The sequence below is a fragment of the Dipodomys merriami genome, unplaced genomic scaffold (assembly GCF_024711535.1).
Source record: "Dipodomys merriami isolate MVZ:Mamm:240054 unplaced genomic scaffold, mDipMer1.0.p SCAF_497, whole genome shotgun sequence".
Taxonomy (NCBI): Eukaryota; Metazoa; Chordata; class Mammalia; order Rodentia; family Heteromyidae; genus Dipodomys; species Dipodomys merriami.
The window spans coordinates 376,993-396,296 of NW_027206065.1; the positions used below are offsets into that span (position 1 = coordinate 376,993).

Genomic DNA, 19,304 nt, shown 5'->3' on the forward strand with positions numbered 1-19,304 from the left:
AAATCCCTTTTGCCACCTGTGGTCAAATTTATTTTGAAGTTTTTCCCTTTATTGTGGTACTGGGAACCAAGACCTCTACCACTTATGTATACCTCAAGCCCTGCAATCAAATTTAAATATTAACCAATTAGGACTGAGTATTTTCTGGCTTTCCTCTTTCCTTTGGACCAGAATGGAAAGCCAGGCAAGGAATTTCTCTATATAAGCCAGTCTTTTTCTTTTTCTTTTTTTCATACTTAGGAGCATATTTTTGTATGAAGGCTGTTTCTGATTTGCAAACTTAAAAAAAATACAGCCTTCCTTTCTGTCAAATTGTTTCCTCATTAGTTTTGTTAATAGTGTACTTTAAACTATCTTTTATGTTCAACACATAGGAAGGGGATAAAGGAGTGCTGGGAGAGTGATAGGGTGAGGTTGATTGGAATACATTGAATACTTGGGTGGAATTATCAGTGAACCACTCCCTTCACTCCCCACTTGTATGATTAATGTATGCTAATAAAAATGTAAAAACTCAATAAGCATAATGAAATGTGTTTCCCTGAGTTCTGTGAGCTGTTTCAGCAAATTAGTAGAGTGTGAGGAGTGGGGTTGAAACTTATAGCTGGCCTCCTAAGTGCAGGTGGTCTTGTGGGACTGAGTTTTTAAGCTGTGGAATCTGACACTACTGGATAGTGTCAGAACTAAATTACTTGTTGGTACGTAGCTAGAAAAGCTTCACATTTGGTTAGAAGAATGTTCTGAGTTGTGAGTTTAGGAGAAGAAACAAATTTGTTTACTTTTTCCTACTCCCTGTCTTTATAAAAAATTAATAATTACCAAAGAATCGCCTCTCTTCTCCTACCATGGAAGACATAAGAATGCTCTGTATGAAATGGACTGTCACTAGATGGACACAGCATCTACAGACACAGTGATAGCGGCATCATGACCTTGGACTGACCAGCTTCCAGGTCTGTGAAAAATAACTATCTTAAGTTTTTCACATGGAAATTTCCTGACTGGGGACAGATTGGTATATTAGCTTTAAAAAGCTCAAGAGAATCTTCCTTTCTTTTGCATTGAAGCCTTGAACTTCCCCTCTTCTTTGTTAAGTTGGTATATAATAAATTTTTTTTAGTCAATTGTGGGGCTTGAACTCAGGGCCTAGAGGCTGTATCCCTGAGTTCTTTCACTCAAGGCTAGTGATCTAAACTTTAAGCCACAGCTCCACATCTGGTTTTCTGGTGATTAATTGGAGATGTCTCATGGACTTTACTACCTGGGCTGGCTTTGAACCACGATTTTCAGATCTCAGCATCCTGGGTAGCTAGAATTACAGGCATGAACCAGTGCCCAGCTATAATACAGTTTTATCTTTGGCTATAAGACAGTTATTTATTGCTGAGAAACTCCAAGTTGGTAAACAAACTTCTCTATTAAACTATCTGTGATCAGTTAGTTCACAGACCTCTACCCACTAGAGTTACATGGCTAAGGAAAATATTTCCTCCTAACAATGCTTACTCCTAATAGCTCCTTAAAAGTAACTTGGTAGTGTTTTTTTGTTTTGTTTTGTTTTTGTTGGTCATGGGGCTTGAACTCTGGGCTGGGGCGCTGTCCCTCAGCTTTTTAGCTCAAGGCTAGCGCTCTATCACTTGTGTCACAGCGCCACTTCTGGCTTCTTCTGCTTATGTGGTGCTGAGGAATTGAACCCAGGGCCTCATGCATGCAAGGGAAGCACCCTACCACTGAGCCACCTTCCCAGCAACTTGATATACTCATGTCCAGATATTCTTCTGATATAATTAGAAACATGGACCCAGGCAGAGACCTTAAAAATTCCACAGATGGGCTGGGAATGTGGCTTAGTAGTAGAGTGCTTGCCTAACATGCATGAAGTCCTGGGCTCCATTCCTCAGCACCACATAAGCAGAAAAAAACAGAAGTGGTACTATGGTTTAAGTGATAGAGTGCTAGCTTTGAGCAAAAGAAGCTCAGCAACAGTGCCCAGGCCCTGAGTTCAAGCCCCAGGACTGGCCAAAGGAAAAAAAAAAGAAGAAGAAAAGAAAAAAGCTCCACAGACAATTCCAGTTTGCAGCCAGGGTAGAGAATCCTATACTAGAAATGATCATTCAGGCCTCTCAAAGTTTAATATCCAAGGAAACCATATGAGGATCTTTTAAAAACTCATATTCTAAGACTGGAAGTCTAGGTAAAACCCAAGGATAATTTTAAGCAGATGCTGCTCTACTCACCTGACTTTAGGCAGGATCCTTTCCCCTTCCCTTTTAAATCTTCAGACAAATAGTAACACTAGAGTGAAGTAAGGAGACTGGGTCTGAGCAATATCCCTTGAAGCAATATGCCTTGTCCTTATAGCCAACTTGGTGCCTGGCTGTGTGGAGCTGGTTTTCTATACAGCTCTGAAAAATCCTAGAGGTAATAGAGGACATTCTTTGGATTACAAATGTGTTTTAAGTTGTTGAGTTGTTAAGCTTTCTTCCCTTAGATTATTGGCACTTGATTTCCCCTGATTATTTCCTTAGATCGTTTGCTTTGCTTATATTTAATACCTTTATTAGGTGTAAGTTTCCTCACCCAATTTGTTTTGCTTATATTTAACACCTTTCTTAGGTTTATGTTGTCATTTGGTTTTCTTTGCTTATGTATAACACTTAGGTTAGGATAAATTCCTCACAGCTTATATGGTTTTGGCCTAAATAAGTTTTGTGCTAGCTGCATTCACAGCTGCTGGTCTTTGAGAAAAGAGTCCACCAGCAGTCTCCCGGCTCTCCAATAGACTCCCAATTCAGCCTCTTAAGTGGTGGATTCTCTGTTTCTTTTCTTTTTTTTTTTTTTTTCGGTCGTGGGGCTTGAACTCTGGGCCTGGGCACTGTCCCTCAGCTCTTCAGCTCAAGGCGAGCGCTCTACCACTTGAGCTACAGCGCCACTTCCGGTTTTCTGGTGATTTATTGGAGATAGGAGTCTCACGGTCTCTCCTGCCTGGTCTGGCTTTGAACCGCGATCCTCAGATCTCAGCCTCCTGAGTAGCTAGGATTACAGATGTAAGCCACCAGCGCCCGGCAAGGATTCTGTTTCTTATGAGTGAGTTCCCTTACAAGAGTGACTTCTTTCCTAGGCTATGCAGCTGTGGCTTGATCAAAATCATTAAGCTGACCTAAGATTGTTTACATTTTCAAGTTCTCTGCTCTGGGTAGAGCGAAGGGTAATTTGGGTGGACAAAAAAGGCCCATTAGTAATGACGGTCAGACTTTATTCGCAGGTTTTTAGGGCCCCTGTCCTACAGTGGTGCATGCTATCATTAGGCATCTGACTATGGCTTCAAGGTTACCTAAGGTAGCTCATGCATACATGAGCTACAGTCACAGTTCTCAGGATGTGCATCACCAGGGTCTTCAAAAGTTTCCCCTGACTGAATCTGAATCTATTTGTCAAATCTACAGTCACTAAGTTGGATCCATCTTTTCTTTCTTTTTTTTTTTTTAATGCTGATCCTAGGTCTTGAACTCAGGGCCTTGCAATCTTGCTTGGCTTATTTGCTTAAGATTGGTGCTTTACCACTTAAGCCACAGTCACACTCCTGGTTTTTTGCTGGTTAATTGGGAATAAGAATCTCATGACTTTGTTGCTAGGGCTGGATTTGAATCATGATCCTCAAATCTCAGCTTCCTGAGTAGGTAGGTAGGATTACAGTGATGCCCAGTTATATCTTTTTACTGACACATTAAATAACCAGATCTAGTGGAGGCTCAGTAATTGCTGCCATTTTGATGTAGTGCTGACTGGAAATGTCACTTTGAAATAACTGGTGTCTTCAGCCAGTGACAAAAAATTGCAAGAGGGGCTGGGAAGGTGGCTCAGTGGTAGAGTGCTTGCCTTGCATGCATGAGGCCCTGGGTTCGATTCCTCAGCACCACATAAGCAGAAAAAGCCAGAAGTGGTGCTGTGGCTCAAGTGGTAGAGTGCTTGCCTTGAGCTGAAGAGCTGAGGGACAGCGCCCAGACCTAGAGATCAAGCCTAGGACTGGCAAAAAAAAAAAATTGCAAGAGTTTCTAATATTGGTTTTCTGCATTCATAATCCAAAGAAATGTTAAATTTCAAGTATAAGTTGATGACACTAAAAGATTCTCTCCATGAAGCTTAAGAATTCAAAGATTATGGGTTTTCACAAACCATTGACAGTATTTCTTTTGAGCGATGACACTATAGATGGCTAAAATCTCCTTTCCTGTATTTTTCAGATTTTCTATAAGTAGATGTCACTTGTATAATTATAACAGACTTTCAGAGAAGTTTATTACTTGGCTAGATTCAAAACAGAAATAAAACAATACTTTAAAAATATTAAAGGGTAGCCGGGTGCTGGTGGCTCACGCCCGTAATCCTACCTACTCAGGAGGCTGAGATCTGAGGATCGTGGTTCAAAGCCAGCCCGGGCAGGAGAGACCATGAGACTCCCATCTCCAATAAAACACCAGAAAACCGGAAGTGGTGCTGTAGCTCAAATGGTAGAGTGCTCGCCTTGAGCTGAAGAGCTGAGGGACAGCGCTCAGGCCCAGAGTCCAAGCGCCACGACTGACAAAAAAAAAAAAAAAAAAAAAAAAAAATTAAAGGGGAGGGATGAGGGTGGGAGAAATGGAAAGAGGGAGGAGCTACCTTTGTGAAAATAAAGAAACTGAATTTGAGTTTCATCACACTTAAAGCTAGTGAAAATTGTATGCCATTTATCTTTATACTCAAAGGGATCATCCCTCTAATGCTGCATCAGAGCTAACTATCATGCAATCATTTTAACAGACCACGCATAACTCTTAGGTCAGAAGTTGGAAGGGGAACCCTCAGGCTGTAACTCACAGGTTTTATAACTTTATTGTCCACACCTTATGCATCTGTGGCTGTTGCTTCTGTCCCAGCCAGTACTTATCTGCTTACTCCATGATTCTATCCTTGGGTTGGGAGAGAGGCATAAAAATTCCAGTTTATCCCTAACCTACCCACTGCAACTTACAATTTAAAACATGCACCAGATTCTCTGCCTTTTGATTCCTCCAATAAGCCAACCTTGGTGTTTTGCTTTTCTTGGCACTTCTGGCAGAAAAACAAACAAAAAAGCTAGTCTGTGAATGTGGCTTAATGGTAGAGTGCTTGCCTAGCATGCATGAAACCATGGGCTCAATTCCTCAGTACCACATACACAGAAAAAGGCCAGAAGTGGTGCTGAGGCTCAAGTAGTAGAGTGCTAGCTTTGAACAAAAGAAGCTCAGGAACAGTGCCCAGGCCTGCGCGCGCGCACACACAAACACACACACACACAGCTAGCACCTCCCATGCCAGTATGGTGCCTCATCCCTGTAATTCCGGTGACCTCAGAGATTGACTGAAGTGTCCAGTCCATCCCGGCCAGACAGCTGATTATGGCCAAGAACAGTATTTTTATTTCCATATCGTTTCCCCCTACTAGAAAAAAAAAAAAAGAACTACTTGAGGACACAGACATTGTCAATATTTGCAGCACCTCAAACTCCCTTTCACAGTGGATGAGTGAAGGAAAAGTTTGGGGTTCGCGATGGCTTAGTAACAGAAATTAGTTTGTTGAGTGAAAGCATACTCCTTAGGAATCTCAGTAGATAATCATCGCCCCTGGTCCAGACGAGCGCCTGAAGAACTTAATCCCCTAACCCAAGCACAGCGCTCCGTGCGCTCGGTGCGCAACTGCGGCTGCGCAGCCCGCAGTGTGGGCGGGGCCTACACACTTCCGGAAGCGGGTCGGGAACCAGCGAGACTAGAGCGGGAATCGCGAGTGGGCTAGAGCGGCACGGGCACGGCGGGAGCCGGCCGGTCATGGAGGACGAGAAGAGCTTCACAGATCTTTGCGGCGGCCGCCTGGCCTTGCAGCGTCGTTACTACTCGCCGTACTGCCGGGAGTTCTGCCTCAGCTGCCCTCGGCTCTCGTTGCGCTCACTCACGGCTGTCACCTGCGCGGTGTGGTTGGTGGCCTACGGGCTCTTCAGCCTCTTTGAGGTAATGGCGGGCGGCCCCTGGTGGCTGGGCTCTGGAAGGTTCTCAGGTCTGAGCCTCTCATCCCCGTGGAGCCCGGGGGCGTGGCCTCGCGGGGACAGGGGCGTGGCTTCGCCGGGCCCGGGGCGTGGCTTCGCCGGGCCCGGGGCGTGGCCTCGCGGTGTTGAGGGTCAGCGCTTGGCTCTAGAGTTAGAAGTGTTCCCTCCTGCACGTGCATTCTCTCCGCGGGCCGCGGGCCCGCTCTGCGGCGCCAGCCGGTGCACATCTGGTTCTTGCCCCAGGGGACTCCGGAGACCTGCTCGTGCACCGTCCACCTCCAGCACCTCCTTCCCCCACCCTGTCCCTGCGAACGAACCTACACCCTTCCAGAAACCGTGGTTTTTTTTTTTGCTTCCACAAGTGTGTGTGCATAGACACATTTGTATTTTTCTTCATCTGTCTTTTCGAGGCAGTTTAACTCTTCCATCCTCTCAATCCCCTTTCCCAATTTCAAGCGAACTCTCGAGAAAAATTGGGAAATTTTATTTATATTTCTATTTTTTTATTTTTATTTTTTATAGGTTGTGGGGGCTTGAACCCAGGGTTCAAGCTGGGAACTGTACCACTTTGAACCCCACTTCCCATTTCCTAGGGGTTAATTCCTGCCTGGGCTGGCTTCGAACCGCTATCCCCAGATCTCAGCTAGGATTACAGGCCTGAGCCACCAGCACCCGGCAAGAAATTTTTGACACGAGTGGTTTCTATGCTCATCTTCCAGAATCATTCCCATTTTCTCAGAGCCTCAATGTTCACATCCCTGAAAGATGGAATTAATGCTTTTAGGTTAACTGTCTTTGACATTTTATTATAGTATAGCTAACCCAGCAAGTCAGGTGATTAGATACCCAGCGTGGGGATTCTCATTCTCATTCTCATTCAGCAAGTTTATTGCTATATAGACCTGGCAGTGCAGGTCCAACGATGACAGACACCAAGGTGGTGGGCCAGAGGGCTTAGAGGAGTCTGACTAGAGTTAGATCAAGGAGATTCTCTGGTCAGTACAAAAAATAATGAGGGGAAAGGGAGGATTTGGGGAGGTAGTGAGGGAAGGGATGGTAGGGGAAAAACAAAGGAGGAGGTAACAATGCTCACTAGGAAATGTACTCATTACCTTACGCATATAACCATAACCCCTCTGTACAGTATCTTTACAATAAAACATATATACTAAAAAAAACTAAAGAAAAAAAATATGAGACACCTCTTGGCTTCAAGAAGTGAGGCCCAGAAATACTGAATTTTATGGATTCTGGATCATTGATTTTTTTCTCTGTGTTAAACCTTCTAAATAACAGCTTCTCAAGAAAAGAAACACACCAATAAAATAACACATTTCAACTTTAGAAATGTTAAAAGGTTGTAAATACACCTTAGACTCAAGAGAATACATAATAACTACCATTATCCTTGCCCATGTAATTGTAACCGCTCTGTACGGTATTTTCACAATAAAAAAAATAACTACCATTGTGTGTGTATGTATGCATGGACATATGTGTATTACATGCATTACACATATGTATACACATACGTGTAACTAAAACCAGGGCCTTGTGCATGCTAGGCAAGCCCTCTAACACTGAGTTCTACTTCAACCTAGCCATCATTTTTTTTTTTTTTTCTGTTCCTGAGCTTCTTTTGTTCAAGGCTAGAACTCTATCACTTGAGCCACAGCACCACTTCTGGCTTTTTCTGTTTATGTAGTACTGAGTAACTGAACCCAGGGCTTCATGCATGCTAGGCAAGCTCTCTCCCACTAAGCCACATTACCATCCTTAGCTTCTGGTTTTTGTTTTTGTTTTTTTGTTGTTGTTTTTAAAGCCCTTAACACATCATTTCATCAATGTGATGAAGTTTGTCTTTTCTGCAGACCCTTCAACCACCACATCTTATTGGTTAGGGTTGTGTCATCTCCTTATTTCTGAGCCAATCAGGATTCATTCCAAGTGATTTAGGAAGAGGCAAACAGTAACATCTGCTACTGTGCTAAATAAGCACGTCACAATTGTTTGGCTTATGATTTTGTGCCATAAGTTCTGTGAAAGAGTATGTGAGGAAAAAAATCTGAGACCTTAATTTGCAATTTTGGAAGAAAAATGTCTGAGACTGGTGTGATGGTAGACATTTTGCTGGAGCCTCTATCCAGGTCTCCTTGTTAGTAGTATGTATCCATTTCACTATATGCTTTCACAGCACTTAACCTGCCCAAGTAAAAGTGGTTTCTTCTTTTTCAATGCATGTTACCTTCAGTTTAGTTCACAGCAGACCAGAGACCTTTTTCAGAATTGTTTAGTTGACTTGTCATACAGCACAAATACCTTAATGCTCATATCTGGCTCTTTTCAGAACAGCATGATCCTTTCTGCTGCCATCTTCATCACCCTCTTAGGCCTACTTGGTTACCTCCATTTTGTGAAGATTGATCAAGAGACTTTGTTAATCATTGGTTCCCTTGGCATCCAGATGACTTCATATTATGCCTCTGGCAAAGAAAGTACCACCTTCATAGAAATGGGCAAAGTCAAAGATATTGTCATTAACGAGGCTATTTACATGGTAAGTATTTAAGTGGTATGTATCTCAGGCCTTTATGAAGGGGCCCAAAAGGTGTTCCAGGATCTAAACTGAATCTAATGCCTCAAGTATTTGATATCACAGGATTAAGTACTCAACCCACTGTTGCAGTACTTGTGTTTGTGAGGCCTGAACTCTGGGCCTGGGTGCTGTCCCTCAGCTCTTCAGCTCAAGGATAGCGCACTACCACTTGAGCCACAGCGCCTCTTTCGGCTTTTTCTCTTATGTGGTACTGGGGAATCGAACCCAGGGCCTCATGCATGCAAGGCAAGTGCTCTACCACTGAGCCACCTTCCCAGCCCTTGTGTTTGTTTTTTGTTGGACATGTCTAAACTGTAACAAGTGACACTTATGTTGAAAAGATAAGTCACTGTATAATTGTGCTTCACTTAGTGATGATATGTGTTCCAAGAAATACATTGTAGGCTGATTTCCTCATTGTGTAGACATCATAGCACACACTGACAAAACAAAAGTCTTGGTGCAATACATGAATCACTCAGCCGTGGCCTCTTGATGCAGTGTTTGAAGTTGCCACCATCATACACCATATAGTTTTACAGTGAAATTTTTTCTTTCACTATAAAAAAAATTTTTTTTCTTTCACACGTTTTTATTATATAGTGTAGGATGCCTCAAGCTTTCTATGTGGTCCAGGTTGGCTTCCAATTCGTGATTGTTCTATTCCGTCTCCTGGGTGCTGCAATTGCAGAAGTATGCTAACTTGCCTGGCTAACAAATATATAAACAAACATACACACACACACAAACATACACATACATATTTTGTGTGCTGGTACTGGACCTTGAACTCAAGACGTTCTGCTATTGTTTAGCTTTTTGTTTACATAAGGTGAGCAATCTACCACTCGAACTACACTTTCACTTACAACTTTGTAAGTTGTTACTTACTTTGTAGTTGTTAATTGGAGATAAGAGTTTCATGGGCAGGCACTGGTGGCTTACCCCTCTAATCCTGGCTACTCAAGAGGCTGAGATCTGAGGATTGTAGTTCAAAGCCAGGCCAGGCAGAAAAGCCCCTGTGAGACTTTTTTTTTTTTTGCCAGTCCTGGGGCTTGAACTCAGAGCCTGGGCACTGTCCCTGAGCATTTTTTTTGGGGGGGGGGCGGGGTGTCAGTCATGGGACTTGAACTCTGGGCCTGAACACTGTCCCTCAGCTCTTCAGCTCAAGGCTAGGACTCTACCACTTGAGCCACTATGTCACTTCCAGTTTTCTGAGTGGTTTATTGGAGATCAGAGTCTCACAGACTTTCCTGCCCCTGGCTGGCTTTGAACCTCGATCCTCAGATCTCAACCTCCTGAGTAGCTAAGATTACAGGTGTGAGCCACCAGCGCCTGGCTCCCTGAGCATTTTTTATTCAAGATTAGTACTCTACCACTTGAGTCTCAGCACCACGTCTAGCTTTTTCTGTTTGTGTGGTACTGAGGAATCAAACACAGGTCTTCATGCATGCTAGGCAAGCATCTACCACTAAGCCGCATTCCCATCTCCCTGTGAGATCTTCAAGAAACCACTCAGAAACCAAAAATGGTAGAACGCTAGCCTTGAGCACAAAGAGGCTCATGTCACACCTAGGCCTTGAGTTCAAGACCTACAACTGACCAAAAAAAAAAAAAAAAAGAGTTTCGTGGACTTTTCTGCGCAGGCTATTTTTGAACTGCTATTTTCAGACCTCAGCCTTCTGAGTAGCTAGGATTATAGATGTGAGCCACTAGTGCCTGGTGGGCCTTGTGCCTTTGCATAGCTTTCTCTGCTCAAATCTGGCATGCTTTACCACTTGAGCTCCATTTCCACTTTTGGCTTTTTACTGGTTAATTGGAAATAAGAGTCCCACAAGGTTATCTTCCTAGGCTTTGAACTGTGATTCTCAGAACTCAGCCTTCTGAGTAGCTACTATTACAGGCATGAGTCATAAGCCACTAGTGGCTGGCTTCATATGTTCCACTTTTATATATAACATAGTTTAGTGGATTTTCCTTTTTTGTGTGGCTGTCCTAGGGTGTGAACTCAGGGCCTGTGAACTCAAGGTACTGTCCCTGAGCTTCTTCGCTCAAGGTTGGCACTCTAGTGTTGAGCCACAATTCCACTTCTGGTTTTCTTGTAGTTTAGTGGAGATAAGAGTCTCATGGACTTTCCTGTTGGGACTGGCTTCAAACTCTGATTGTTAGATTTCAGCCTTCTGAATAGCTAGTATTACAGATATGAGCCATTGGCACTCTACTCCAGGGTTTTTTGTTGTTTTTTCTTTTTGGTGGTTAGAGATAGGAGTCTCATGGAATTTCCTGCTTGGGCTGGCTTCAAACCACAGTCCTCAGATCTTAGCCTCTTTAGTAGCTAGGGTTACAGGTGTGAGTAGATTTATTATACCATCAATACAACATGCAAGATACATTGATACCTGGATATCACTAGACAATAATCATCCTTCAGCTTCATTCAGTTTGATTATAATCTCACAGGACACTAATATATGTAGTCAATCATTGACCAGAACATTGTTCAGCTGTGTGCATGACTACTTTTAAAGAATTAGATTTTCAAGGATAAGGAACAAGCATTGCAACTTTCTTTTCTTTCTTTCTTTTTTTTTTTTGGGGGGGGGGTCCAGTTGTGGGGTCTGAATTCTGGGCCTGGGCGCTGTCCCTCAGCTCTTCAGCTCAAGGCTAGCGCTCTACCACTTGAGCCACAGCGCCACTTCCAGCTTCATTTTTGCTTATGTGGTGCTGAGGAATCGAACCCAGGGCCTCAGGCATGAAAGGCAAGCACTCTACCACTGAGCCACCTTCCCAGCCCTTGCAACTTTATTTTCTAACCCAGCTTAAAAATCAACTGTTTTTACTCCTTTTCTCTTACTATTTTTGTTGTTGTTGTTTGTGCTGGTCCTGGGGCTTGCACTCAGGGCCTGGATGCCATTTCTTTATTATATTAGTCAGAAAGTTCCACTTTTAGCTTTTTCTTGATTAGCTGGAGATGATAGTCTCACAGATCTCAGCCTCCTGAGTAGCTGGAATTACAAGCATGAGCCACCAGCACTCAGCTTTTTCTATCTTGTAAAGGACAAGCCTATACTTCTCAATAGATTCAAGAGGTACTAAATACTAAGAATAAAATTTTAAAAAAGCAAAAAACCCAACTAACTATACTTCTCCCCTACTTCAAAATATCAAGTATTAGGCTGGGAATGTGGCTTAATGGTAGAGTGCTTGCCTAGCAGGCATAAAGCCATGGGTTTAACTCCTCAGTACCACATACACAGAAAAGGCCAGACGTGGTGCTGAGGCTCAAGTGGTAGAGTGCTAGCCTTGAGCTGAAGAGCTGAGGGACAGCATTCAGGCCCAGAGTTCAAGCCCCATGACTGACCAAAAAAAAAAAAAAAGAAAAGAAAAATAATACAACTTGAGTGCTGGTGGCTCATGCCTAATAATTCTAGCTACTCAGGAGGCTAAGATGTGAGGATCAGAGCCATCCTCAGCAAACAAATCTGAGAGACTCTTACCTCCAGCAAAGTGCTGGACTGAAGACATGGCTCAAGTGGTAGAGCGCCAGCCATTAGCAATCAAGCTGAGTGAAAACTTGAGCTCCTTGAGTTCAGCCTCAGTACTGACCCTCTCTCCCTCTCTCTCCATCTTTCTCTCTTTCTCTTTCACACACACACAGAATGAAAAAAGCACAAAAGAAGTTTCACTTAGATCTGTTATTTTTTATTTATTTTTTTTTTTTGCAGCAGAAGGTGATTTACTACCTTTGCATTTTATTGAAGGATCCTGTGGAACCACATAGAATATCCCAAGTAGTACCTGTCTTCCAGGTGAGCAGAGTACTTTTTCCTTTCTCCAGGGAAATCTCTCCCTTTTCCTCTTGTGTATATCTACTGCCTCTATCTTCAGTAGGAATGCAAACTTCTCCTTGTCAGAGTCTTGGAAGGTAACCTGACAATTAATTTCTGTGAGCATTAGGATTTTAGCTATTTTAGGACAAGTTTCTCTGTAGTAAAGATAGGCTTTTTCAGAGAAGAAAATAGACATATAACAACTTCTGTCTACAAGTCATGTTCATCTGCTAGTCTTAACTGCCAGTCCACCAATGTAGTTAGTTGGGCATGTATTATATGTTGTTTGTCTTGCATTTAAAACTACTTAACATGCATCTTTTACACCAAGACTGTTGTACTTATTATTATAATCACATTATGTTTGACCCATATAAAAAGTAGTCATTTTTTTTTTTTTGGTTGGTCGTGGGGCTTGATCTCTGGGGTTGGGCGCTGTCCTTGAGCTCTTCAGCTCAAGGTGAGTGCTCTACTGCTTGAGCCACAGTGCCACTTCTGGTTTTCTACTGAAGATAAGAGTCTCACGGACTTTGCTGCCTGGGCTGGCTTTGAACCTAGATCCTCAGATCTCAGCCTCCTGAGTAGCTAGGATTATAGGCGTGAGCCACTGGTGCCTGGCTAAAAGTAGTCACTTTCTAAATCATGCCCAGGTTATTTTTCTGTTTAGCTCTTATGAAGAAACATTTGTGTAAACACATGGTTATAAATTTCTTTTTTATTGTAAAGGTAATGTACAGAGGGGTTTCAGTTAAATAAGTAAGGTAATGAGTACATTTCTTTCTTTTTTTTGTCAGTTGTGGGGCTTGAACTGTGGGCCTGGGTGCTGACCCTGAGTGCTTCAGTTCAAGGCGAGTACTCTAACACTTGAGCCACAGCACCACTTCCAGTTTTCTGGTGGTCAGTTGGAGATAAGAGTGTCACAGATAAGACTAGTTTTAGCCGGGTGCTGGTGGCTCACACATGTAATCCTAGCTACTCAGGAGGCTGAGATCTGAGGATCACAATTCAAAGTCAGCCCAGTCAGGAAAGCCTATGAAACTTATCTTCAATAAATTACCCAAAGAAACCAGAAGTAGGGGGCTGGGAAGGTGGCTCAGAGGTAGAGCGCATGCCTTGCATGCCAGAGGCCCTGGGTTCAATTCCTCAGCACCACATAAGCAAAAAGAAAAAAGCCGGAAGTGGCGCTGTGGCTCAAGTGGTAGAGCGCTAGCCTTGAGCTGAAGAGCTGAGGGACAGCGCCCAGGCCCAGAGTTCAGGCCCCAGGACTGGACCCAAAAAAAAAAAAAAAAAAGAAACCAGAAGTAGAGCTGTGGCTCAAGTGCTAAAAGCACCAGCCTTGAACAAAAGAAACTAAGGCCCTGAGTTCAAGCCCTACAACTGACAAATAAATTAAATAGGTAAATATATAAATACTTTCCAGGTAGATAGTTGTTCACAAAAGATTGAGGATTTGGGGGCTGGGAAGGTGGCTCAGTGGTAGAGCGCTTGCCTTGCATGCATGAGGCCCTGGGTTCGATTCCTCAGCACCACATAAGCAAAAAGAAAAAAAAGCCGGAAGTGGCACTGTGGCTCAAGTGGTAGAGCGCTAGCCTTGAGCTGAAGAGCTGAGGGACAGTGCCCAGGCCCAGAGTTCAGGCCCCATGACCGGACCCCCCCCTCCCCAAACAAAACAAAACAAAAGATTTAGGATTTTGAATTATGTTCATAAATAGATACTTGTTCAAAAAGATTTAGGATTTTGAATTACATTCATAAATACTTTTTTAAAGCTTATAGATTTCAATAGTGTATCAGATTGGGCTGCAGATCCTAGACAGCTTTAGCATCTCTGGGATTTGTTCTTGTTTTTCTGTAGTCTTCACTAATACTGGATTTAGCTATTTTTAAGTTCAATAGGTAGAAACATTTTTAAGTTTTGAAATTAGTATTTATCTTATTGATAAGCTTTTCATATTCCTTTGTAATCTATATTGTAATCCGTCAGTATTCTCTCTGTTTTTGCTATCCATCATCTTTATGTTACTCGTAAAAATTCTTTGTATATTTTGAGTAATAAATTTTTATTAAATGTATTTTCCAGATATAATTTCTATGGTGTTTCTTTTAATTTTGGTTAATGTTTTTTAAAATTTATATATTAAACTCCCTGTCTCTAAGGTCCGTCCCACAACCTGTGGCACTTCTCAGGACTAAAAAGCTATCTTTTTTTTTTTTTTTTGCCAGTCCTGGGGCTTGAACTCAGGGCCTGGGTGCTGTCCCTGAGCTTCTTTTGCTCAAGGCTAGCATGATACCACTTGAGCCACAGTGCTACTTCCAGCTTTTTCTGTTTATGTGGTACTCAGGAATCAAATCCAGGGCTTGGTGCATGCTAGGCAAGCACTCTAAGCCATCCTAAGCCACATTCCCAGCCCCAAAAAGCTATCTTTTAATTTCCTATCTTCTGTAATTTATAGGCTGGGCCTGGTTGGGAGTCCTTCTAGCAGGTTGCTTTCTAGCTTGAACTGCTTTTTCTCTAGTGAAATTTGTACCACGTAGGATGCCTTGATGTGGGCAAGAGATTGAGATTTCATGTGGATATAGCACCACTAAGCACTCTTACGTTCACCTTGATTCTGCATTTTTCCTTTTTGGAATTCAGAGTGCCAAGCCCCGCCTGGACTGCTTGATTGAAGTGTACAGAAGCTGCCAGGAGATTCTGGCACACCAGAAAGCCACACCAACAAGCCCATGAGTCCCAGCATGCAGAAGGCCAGTACTGTCTTCCATGGGGGATGTCTCCCAAGCCATGGTGGCTGGTTTGTTTTCTCTACAGTAAAGCATTAGGTGGATGGACCTAGGATCCACCATGCACTGGATCTCAGAGCCGTAGAGCAGGTGACTGGAATTTGATGCAAGTATTTCTGTGTACTCTGGTGTTCCCCCAGTAAAGGTGTACTTTACTAACCAATGAGAGAACTTAAGAATTTTGACATTTCTAAAGTGATGTTACAGCTGGGCACTGGTGGCTCACACCTATAATCCTAGCTACTCAGGAAGCTGATATCTGAGGACTGTAATTTCTTGCCCAGTGAGGGCAGGAAAGTCTGTGAGACTCTCATCTCCAGTTAACCACCAGAAAACTGGAAATGGAGCTGTGGCTCAAAGTGGTATAGTGCTAACCTCGAGCAAAAAGCTCAGGGACAGAGCCCAGGCCGAGTTCAAGCCCCACTACTGACCAAAAAAAAAAAAAAGTGGTGTCAGCAAAGAGCACTTTGTAAAATTTTGTAAGCACATTGAACATTGTGTTGAAATTTGTGACAAACTGGTATCAAACCTCATGAGAAAGTTATGATTCCCCTCTATAATAGAATATACCTCTGTATAAAAAGGCAAAAAAGAAAGAAAAAAAAAAAAAAAAGCTGGAAGTGGCGCTGTGGCTTAAGTGGTAGAGCGCTAGCCTTGAGCTGACACGAGCTAAGGGACAGCGCCCAGGCCCAGAGTTCAGGCCCCACTACAGGACCCAAAAAAAAAAAAAAAAAAAAAAAAAAAAAGGCAAAAAAGTCAAAGTTTCCACGTGTGGGTTGACAGAATAAACAGCCTACAAAATACTAGCCTCTGCCCATGTGCTTCTTCCTTTCTGTACAGGGTTAACATAAAATGACTTTTTTGTGTTTTGGTGGCCATCCTAGGCTTGAACTCAGGGTTTACATGCTGTCCCTGAGCTGCTTTGTTCTACCACTTGAGCCACAGCTTTGCTTCCAGCTTTTTGGTTCTTAATTGCAGATAAAAGTCTCATGGACTTTCCTACTCTGGCTGGCTTTTAACCACAGTTCTCAGATATCAGCCTCCTGAGTAGCTAGGATTACAGGTGTGAGCCACTAGTATCCAGTAACTTTTTTTTTTTTAAGTAGTGGTACAGGGATTTCAATTCAAAATACCAATTTATAAGATGAAAACTTTTTTTTTTTTGGTCAGTCATGGGATTTGAACTGTGGGCCTGGGGGCTGTTCCTACCTTTTCAGCTCAAGGCTAGCACTCTACGACTTGAGCACAGCGCCACTTCTGGTTTTCTAGTGGTTAATTAGAGATAAGAGTCTCACAGACTTTGCTGCCCTGGCTGGCTCTGAACTGAGATCCTCAGATCTCAGCCTCCTAAGTAGCCAGGATTACAGGTATAAGCCAGATGCCTGGCTGATGAAAACTATAATAAACTATTTATTTTCCTAAACACACACAATTAATTATCTAGTTCATAGACAGGTGCTTTTTATTGACAAATATGATCACAGCATTTCAGTCATGGATATCAAGTACATTAATACTCTTCTGCTACTTAGCATTTTCTGTTATTTAAAAATTTGCTTTTGTCAAGAGGATAAAATAAAATTTGAGACAGAAATTTGGTTTCTGTTTCCAGACATGGAACCATCTTGTTAAAAGAGAAACCTTTGTTCCTAAGGCAGTTTCTTCTATATTAAACTATTAAACTAAGAGAAGATTCCTGAAGCTTCAGGGAAAACAGAGATGGTGAGGGAAATAGCTTCACCCCAAATTCAGTGTAAACAGGCTCCATCCATACTCATTTCTTACAACTTTATTTTTAAGAAAAAATGCCTTGGCAGATAATATCCTTACTGACACTCAGAGTATCAGCAGAGCTATGCAATCTCTGCCTTGTCCATCAGTCCTGCAGAGGTTTATGGGAGTCCATGGTACTTTTGATGTGTGACTTGTTTGAGGTAGAATTGTCTCTGCCAGACCCCCTTCTCCTTGGGAGATTGAGAAGTGGGGACAAATGGGAAAACCCAACTGCCTTGCAAAGTCAAGTTCCATTAAGAGGCTGGCTCACACCTCTTTCACCATGCTTGTCAGTTTTAAAGGGGAAGCTTATAGCAGCTGAAGTTTCAGGTAAACTAGTTCCAGCCTTGTAGTTTTTGTAGACACACACACACACACACACACACACACACACACACACACACACGCACGCACGCACGCACACACGCTCTCTCTCTCTCTCTCTCTCCCTCTCCCTCTCCTTCTCCTCTCCCTCAATTGGAGTTAAAGGCTTGGTTCTTGAATTCTCCTGCTAAGCCCACGTTTTTATCATAGTATTGACAAATGGCGACTGCCTTAGAGCTATGAAATAAAAACTCAAGTTTTTCAGTGTTGGAAAATCAGAGTTTGTACTCTTTTGTTTTGTTTTTTGTAAAGGAGGGTAGAAGCAAAGTTCATTTCCTCCTACCCCTCCTCAATCAGGAAGTCTGAGTGGATGAGGATACATTGTTTTCAGGAAGGCAAACATGAAACTAACTTTGTACTTCATAGACTATAACAGATATCACATACATATATCCAGCCTCATTCCCAGTGGAAGTTTTTCAGAAGTTCCAAGGGTCTTCTGTATTTCTGTGTCTTCAGTGGCCTCATAGGAGCAAAAGACAGAGAGCATTTGCTTGATCTTCTAGACAGTGACCACCTCGTCCTTCAGTAGTAAGCACAGCCTTCATTAAGATGAGACAGAGCGACATCAGACTATACCTATTCCTCCCTTGTCCAAGCAGAGTGTGGTGCTAGGTTCAGCTCACAGTCCAGTGTAAGCAAAGAGCATAAGTCTTAGGCAGGGATAGTATGTCCCTTGTAAAGATCAGCGCTGCTCCCAGAAGGGGCACTCACCCGTACAGGGGGAAGGTTAGGCCTTTTCCTCCAGTCTTGCCAGTATCTTTCCCACTTGGGAAAGGAAGTCCAGTTTTAGTGAGTTGAAGGCATTTGTCAGAGTTCAGGTGAGTTAGACCTTTTTCTGTTGGGATATTCAGAAAACTTCAAGTATAAATCCTCACATAAGGATCATATAAAAATTATCTATATACGGGCTCCTCTGAGCATATCAGTGCCAAAGTCCCAAATGCAACCCTGCTACTCTTAGCAGTGCTGGGTCTTGTCTAAGTCAAGAAGCAGGTAGTGTCCAGAGTCAGATTTCTTGTGAAACAATTAGTGGTTTTTACACTGGGCCTGGAGTTTCATATATTGGGCTCTAAAACATAAGGTGCCTAGAGATAAAGGCTTCACAGACCCTACAATACACATTTTACAGAGGGGGGGTAAGTTAGATCCATTACAGTAGTAGTATATCCAGGACATACATCTCGATCCCAGAGACACCAGTGCTGGTGGAGAAATGGATCGGAGAAATCTTCATAGCAATGTTGGCCCTTTAGTAGTGCAGGAAACGGAAGCAAAGAACTGGCGTCCGTCTAGTTCCCACGGCTGGTGGGCTGTGGGTGGGTTGGCAGGTGGATTCACAGTTGCAGAGCAGTGATTCATATAACTAGCCATGATGAAAGTGGCTTCTGCAATCTAAGGAGGTCAGAGAAGAGAAGAGCTAGCTTAGGTTCAAGCACTGGCTTTCCCACTGGCTCTTGTATTGAGAACAGGATTGTTCTGGGCTTCAACTTTCTCTTAAATACTCACCTGGCAGGCAATGTCCAAAGGGGATCACTGTGGGGATTCAGGGTCTCAGTGAAATGGGTCTCTCTTTTTTTTTTTTGGGGGGGGGTCCGGTCGTGGGGCCTGAACTCTGGGCCTAGGCACTGTCCCTCAGCTCTTCAGCTCAAGGCTAGCATTCTACCACTTGAGCCACAGCGCCACTTCCGGCTTTTTTCTTTTTGTTTCTTTGTTGCTGAGGAATTGAACCCAGGGTCTCAGGCTTGCAAGGCAAGCGCTCTACCACTGAGCCACCTTCCCAGCCCCAAATGGGTCTCTTTTTATCTAGAGGCCCTCTGAAATGCATACTACCCTCCCAGGAAAAAAAGGAACAGCAGTGACTGTCCCAGAGTTAGT

General features: G+C 43.0%; 2 protein-coding genes across 4 annotated transcripts in view; one reads left to right on the plus strand and one right to left on the minus strand.

Moving 5' to 3' along the window:
• Window positions 1–5,771: 5,771 nt before the first annotated feature.
• LOC138809393 (phosphatidylinositol N-acetylglucosaminyltransferase subunit H) lies at window positions 5,772–16,730 on the plus strand. 3 transcript variants are annotated; one of them, XM_069995910.1, is made up of 4 exons: window positions 5,772–6,024; window positions 8,407–8,616; window positions 12,381–12,464; window positions 15,124–16,730. In XM_069995910.1, exons 1-4 carry the CDS (start codon window positions 5,845–5,847, stop codon window positions 15,214–15,216), a joined length of 567 nt encoding a protein of 188 aa, XP_069852011.1. In that variant the 5' UTR covers window positions 5,772–5,844; the 3' UTR covers window positions 15,217–16,730. The 3 variants fall into 3 exon arrangements, with proteins under 3 accessions (XP_069852011.1, XP_069852012.1, XP_069852013.1); XM_069995911.1 differs by having other exon boundaries at window positions 12,384–12,464; XM_069995912.1 differs by having other exon boundaries at window positions 12,417–12,464.
• Window positions 16,714–19,304, minus strand: part of LOC138809392 (pleckstrin homology domain-containing family H member 1-like) — a 51,568-nt gene continuing 48,977 nt past the window's right edge. Inside the window, exon 29 of the mRNA XM_069995909.1 lies at window positions 16,714–18,821. Coding sequence (XP_069852010.1) covers window positions 18,660–18,821 — 162 coding nt within the window. The 3' untranslated portion in view covers window positions 16,714–18,659. The remainder of the gene's footprint in view (window positions 18,822–19,304) is intronic.

What these genes read in the sequence shown, in the direction of transcription:
- LOC138809393 (XM_069995910.1), top strand. Translation starts at nt 5,845, where the DNA reads ATGGAGGACGAGAAGAGCTTCACAGATCTTTGCGGCGGCCGCCTGGCC. An exon ending in GGCTCTTCAGCCTCTTTGAG is followed by an intron (nt 6,025 to 8,406) that starts GTAATGGCGGGC and finishes GGCTCTTTTCAG; the next exon opens with AACAGCATGATCCTTTCTGC. An exon ending in AAGTAGTACCTGTCTTCCAG is followed by an intron (nt 12,465 to 15,123) that starts GTGAGCAGAGTA and finishes TTTGGAATTCAG; the next exon opens with AGTGCCAAGCCCCGCCTGGA.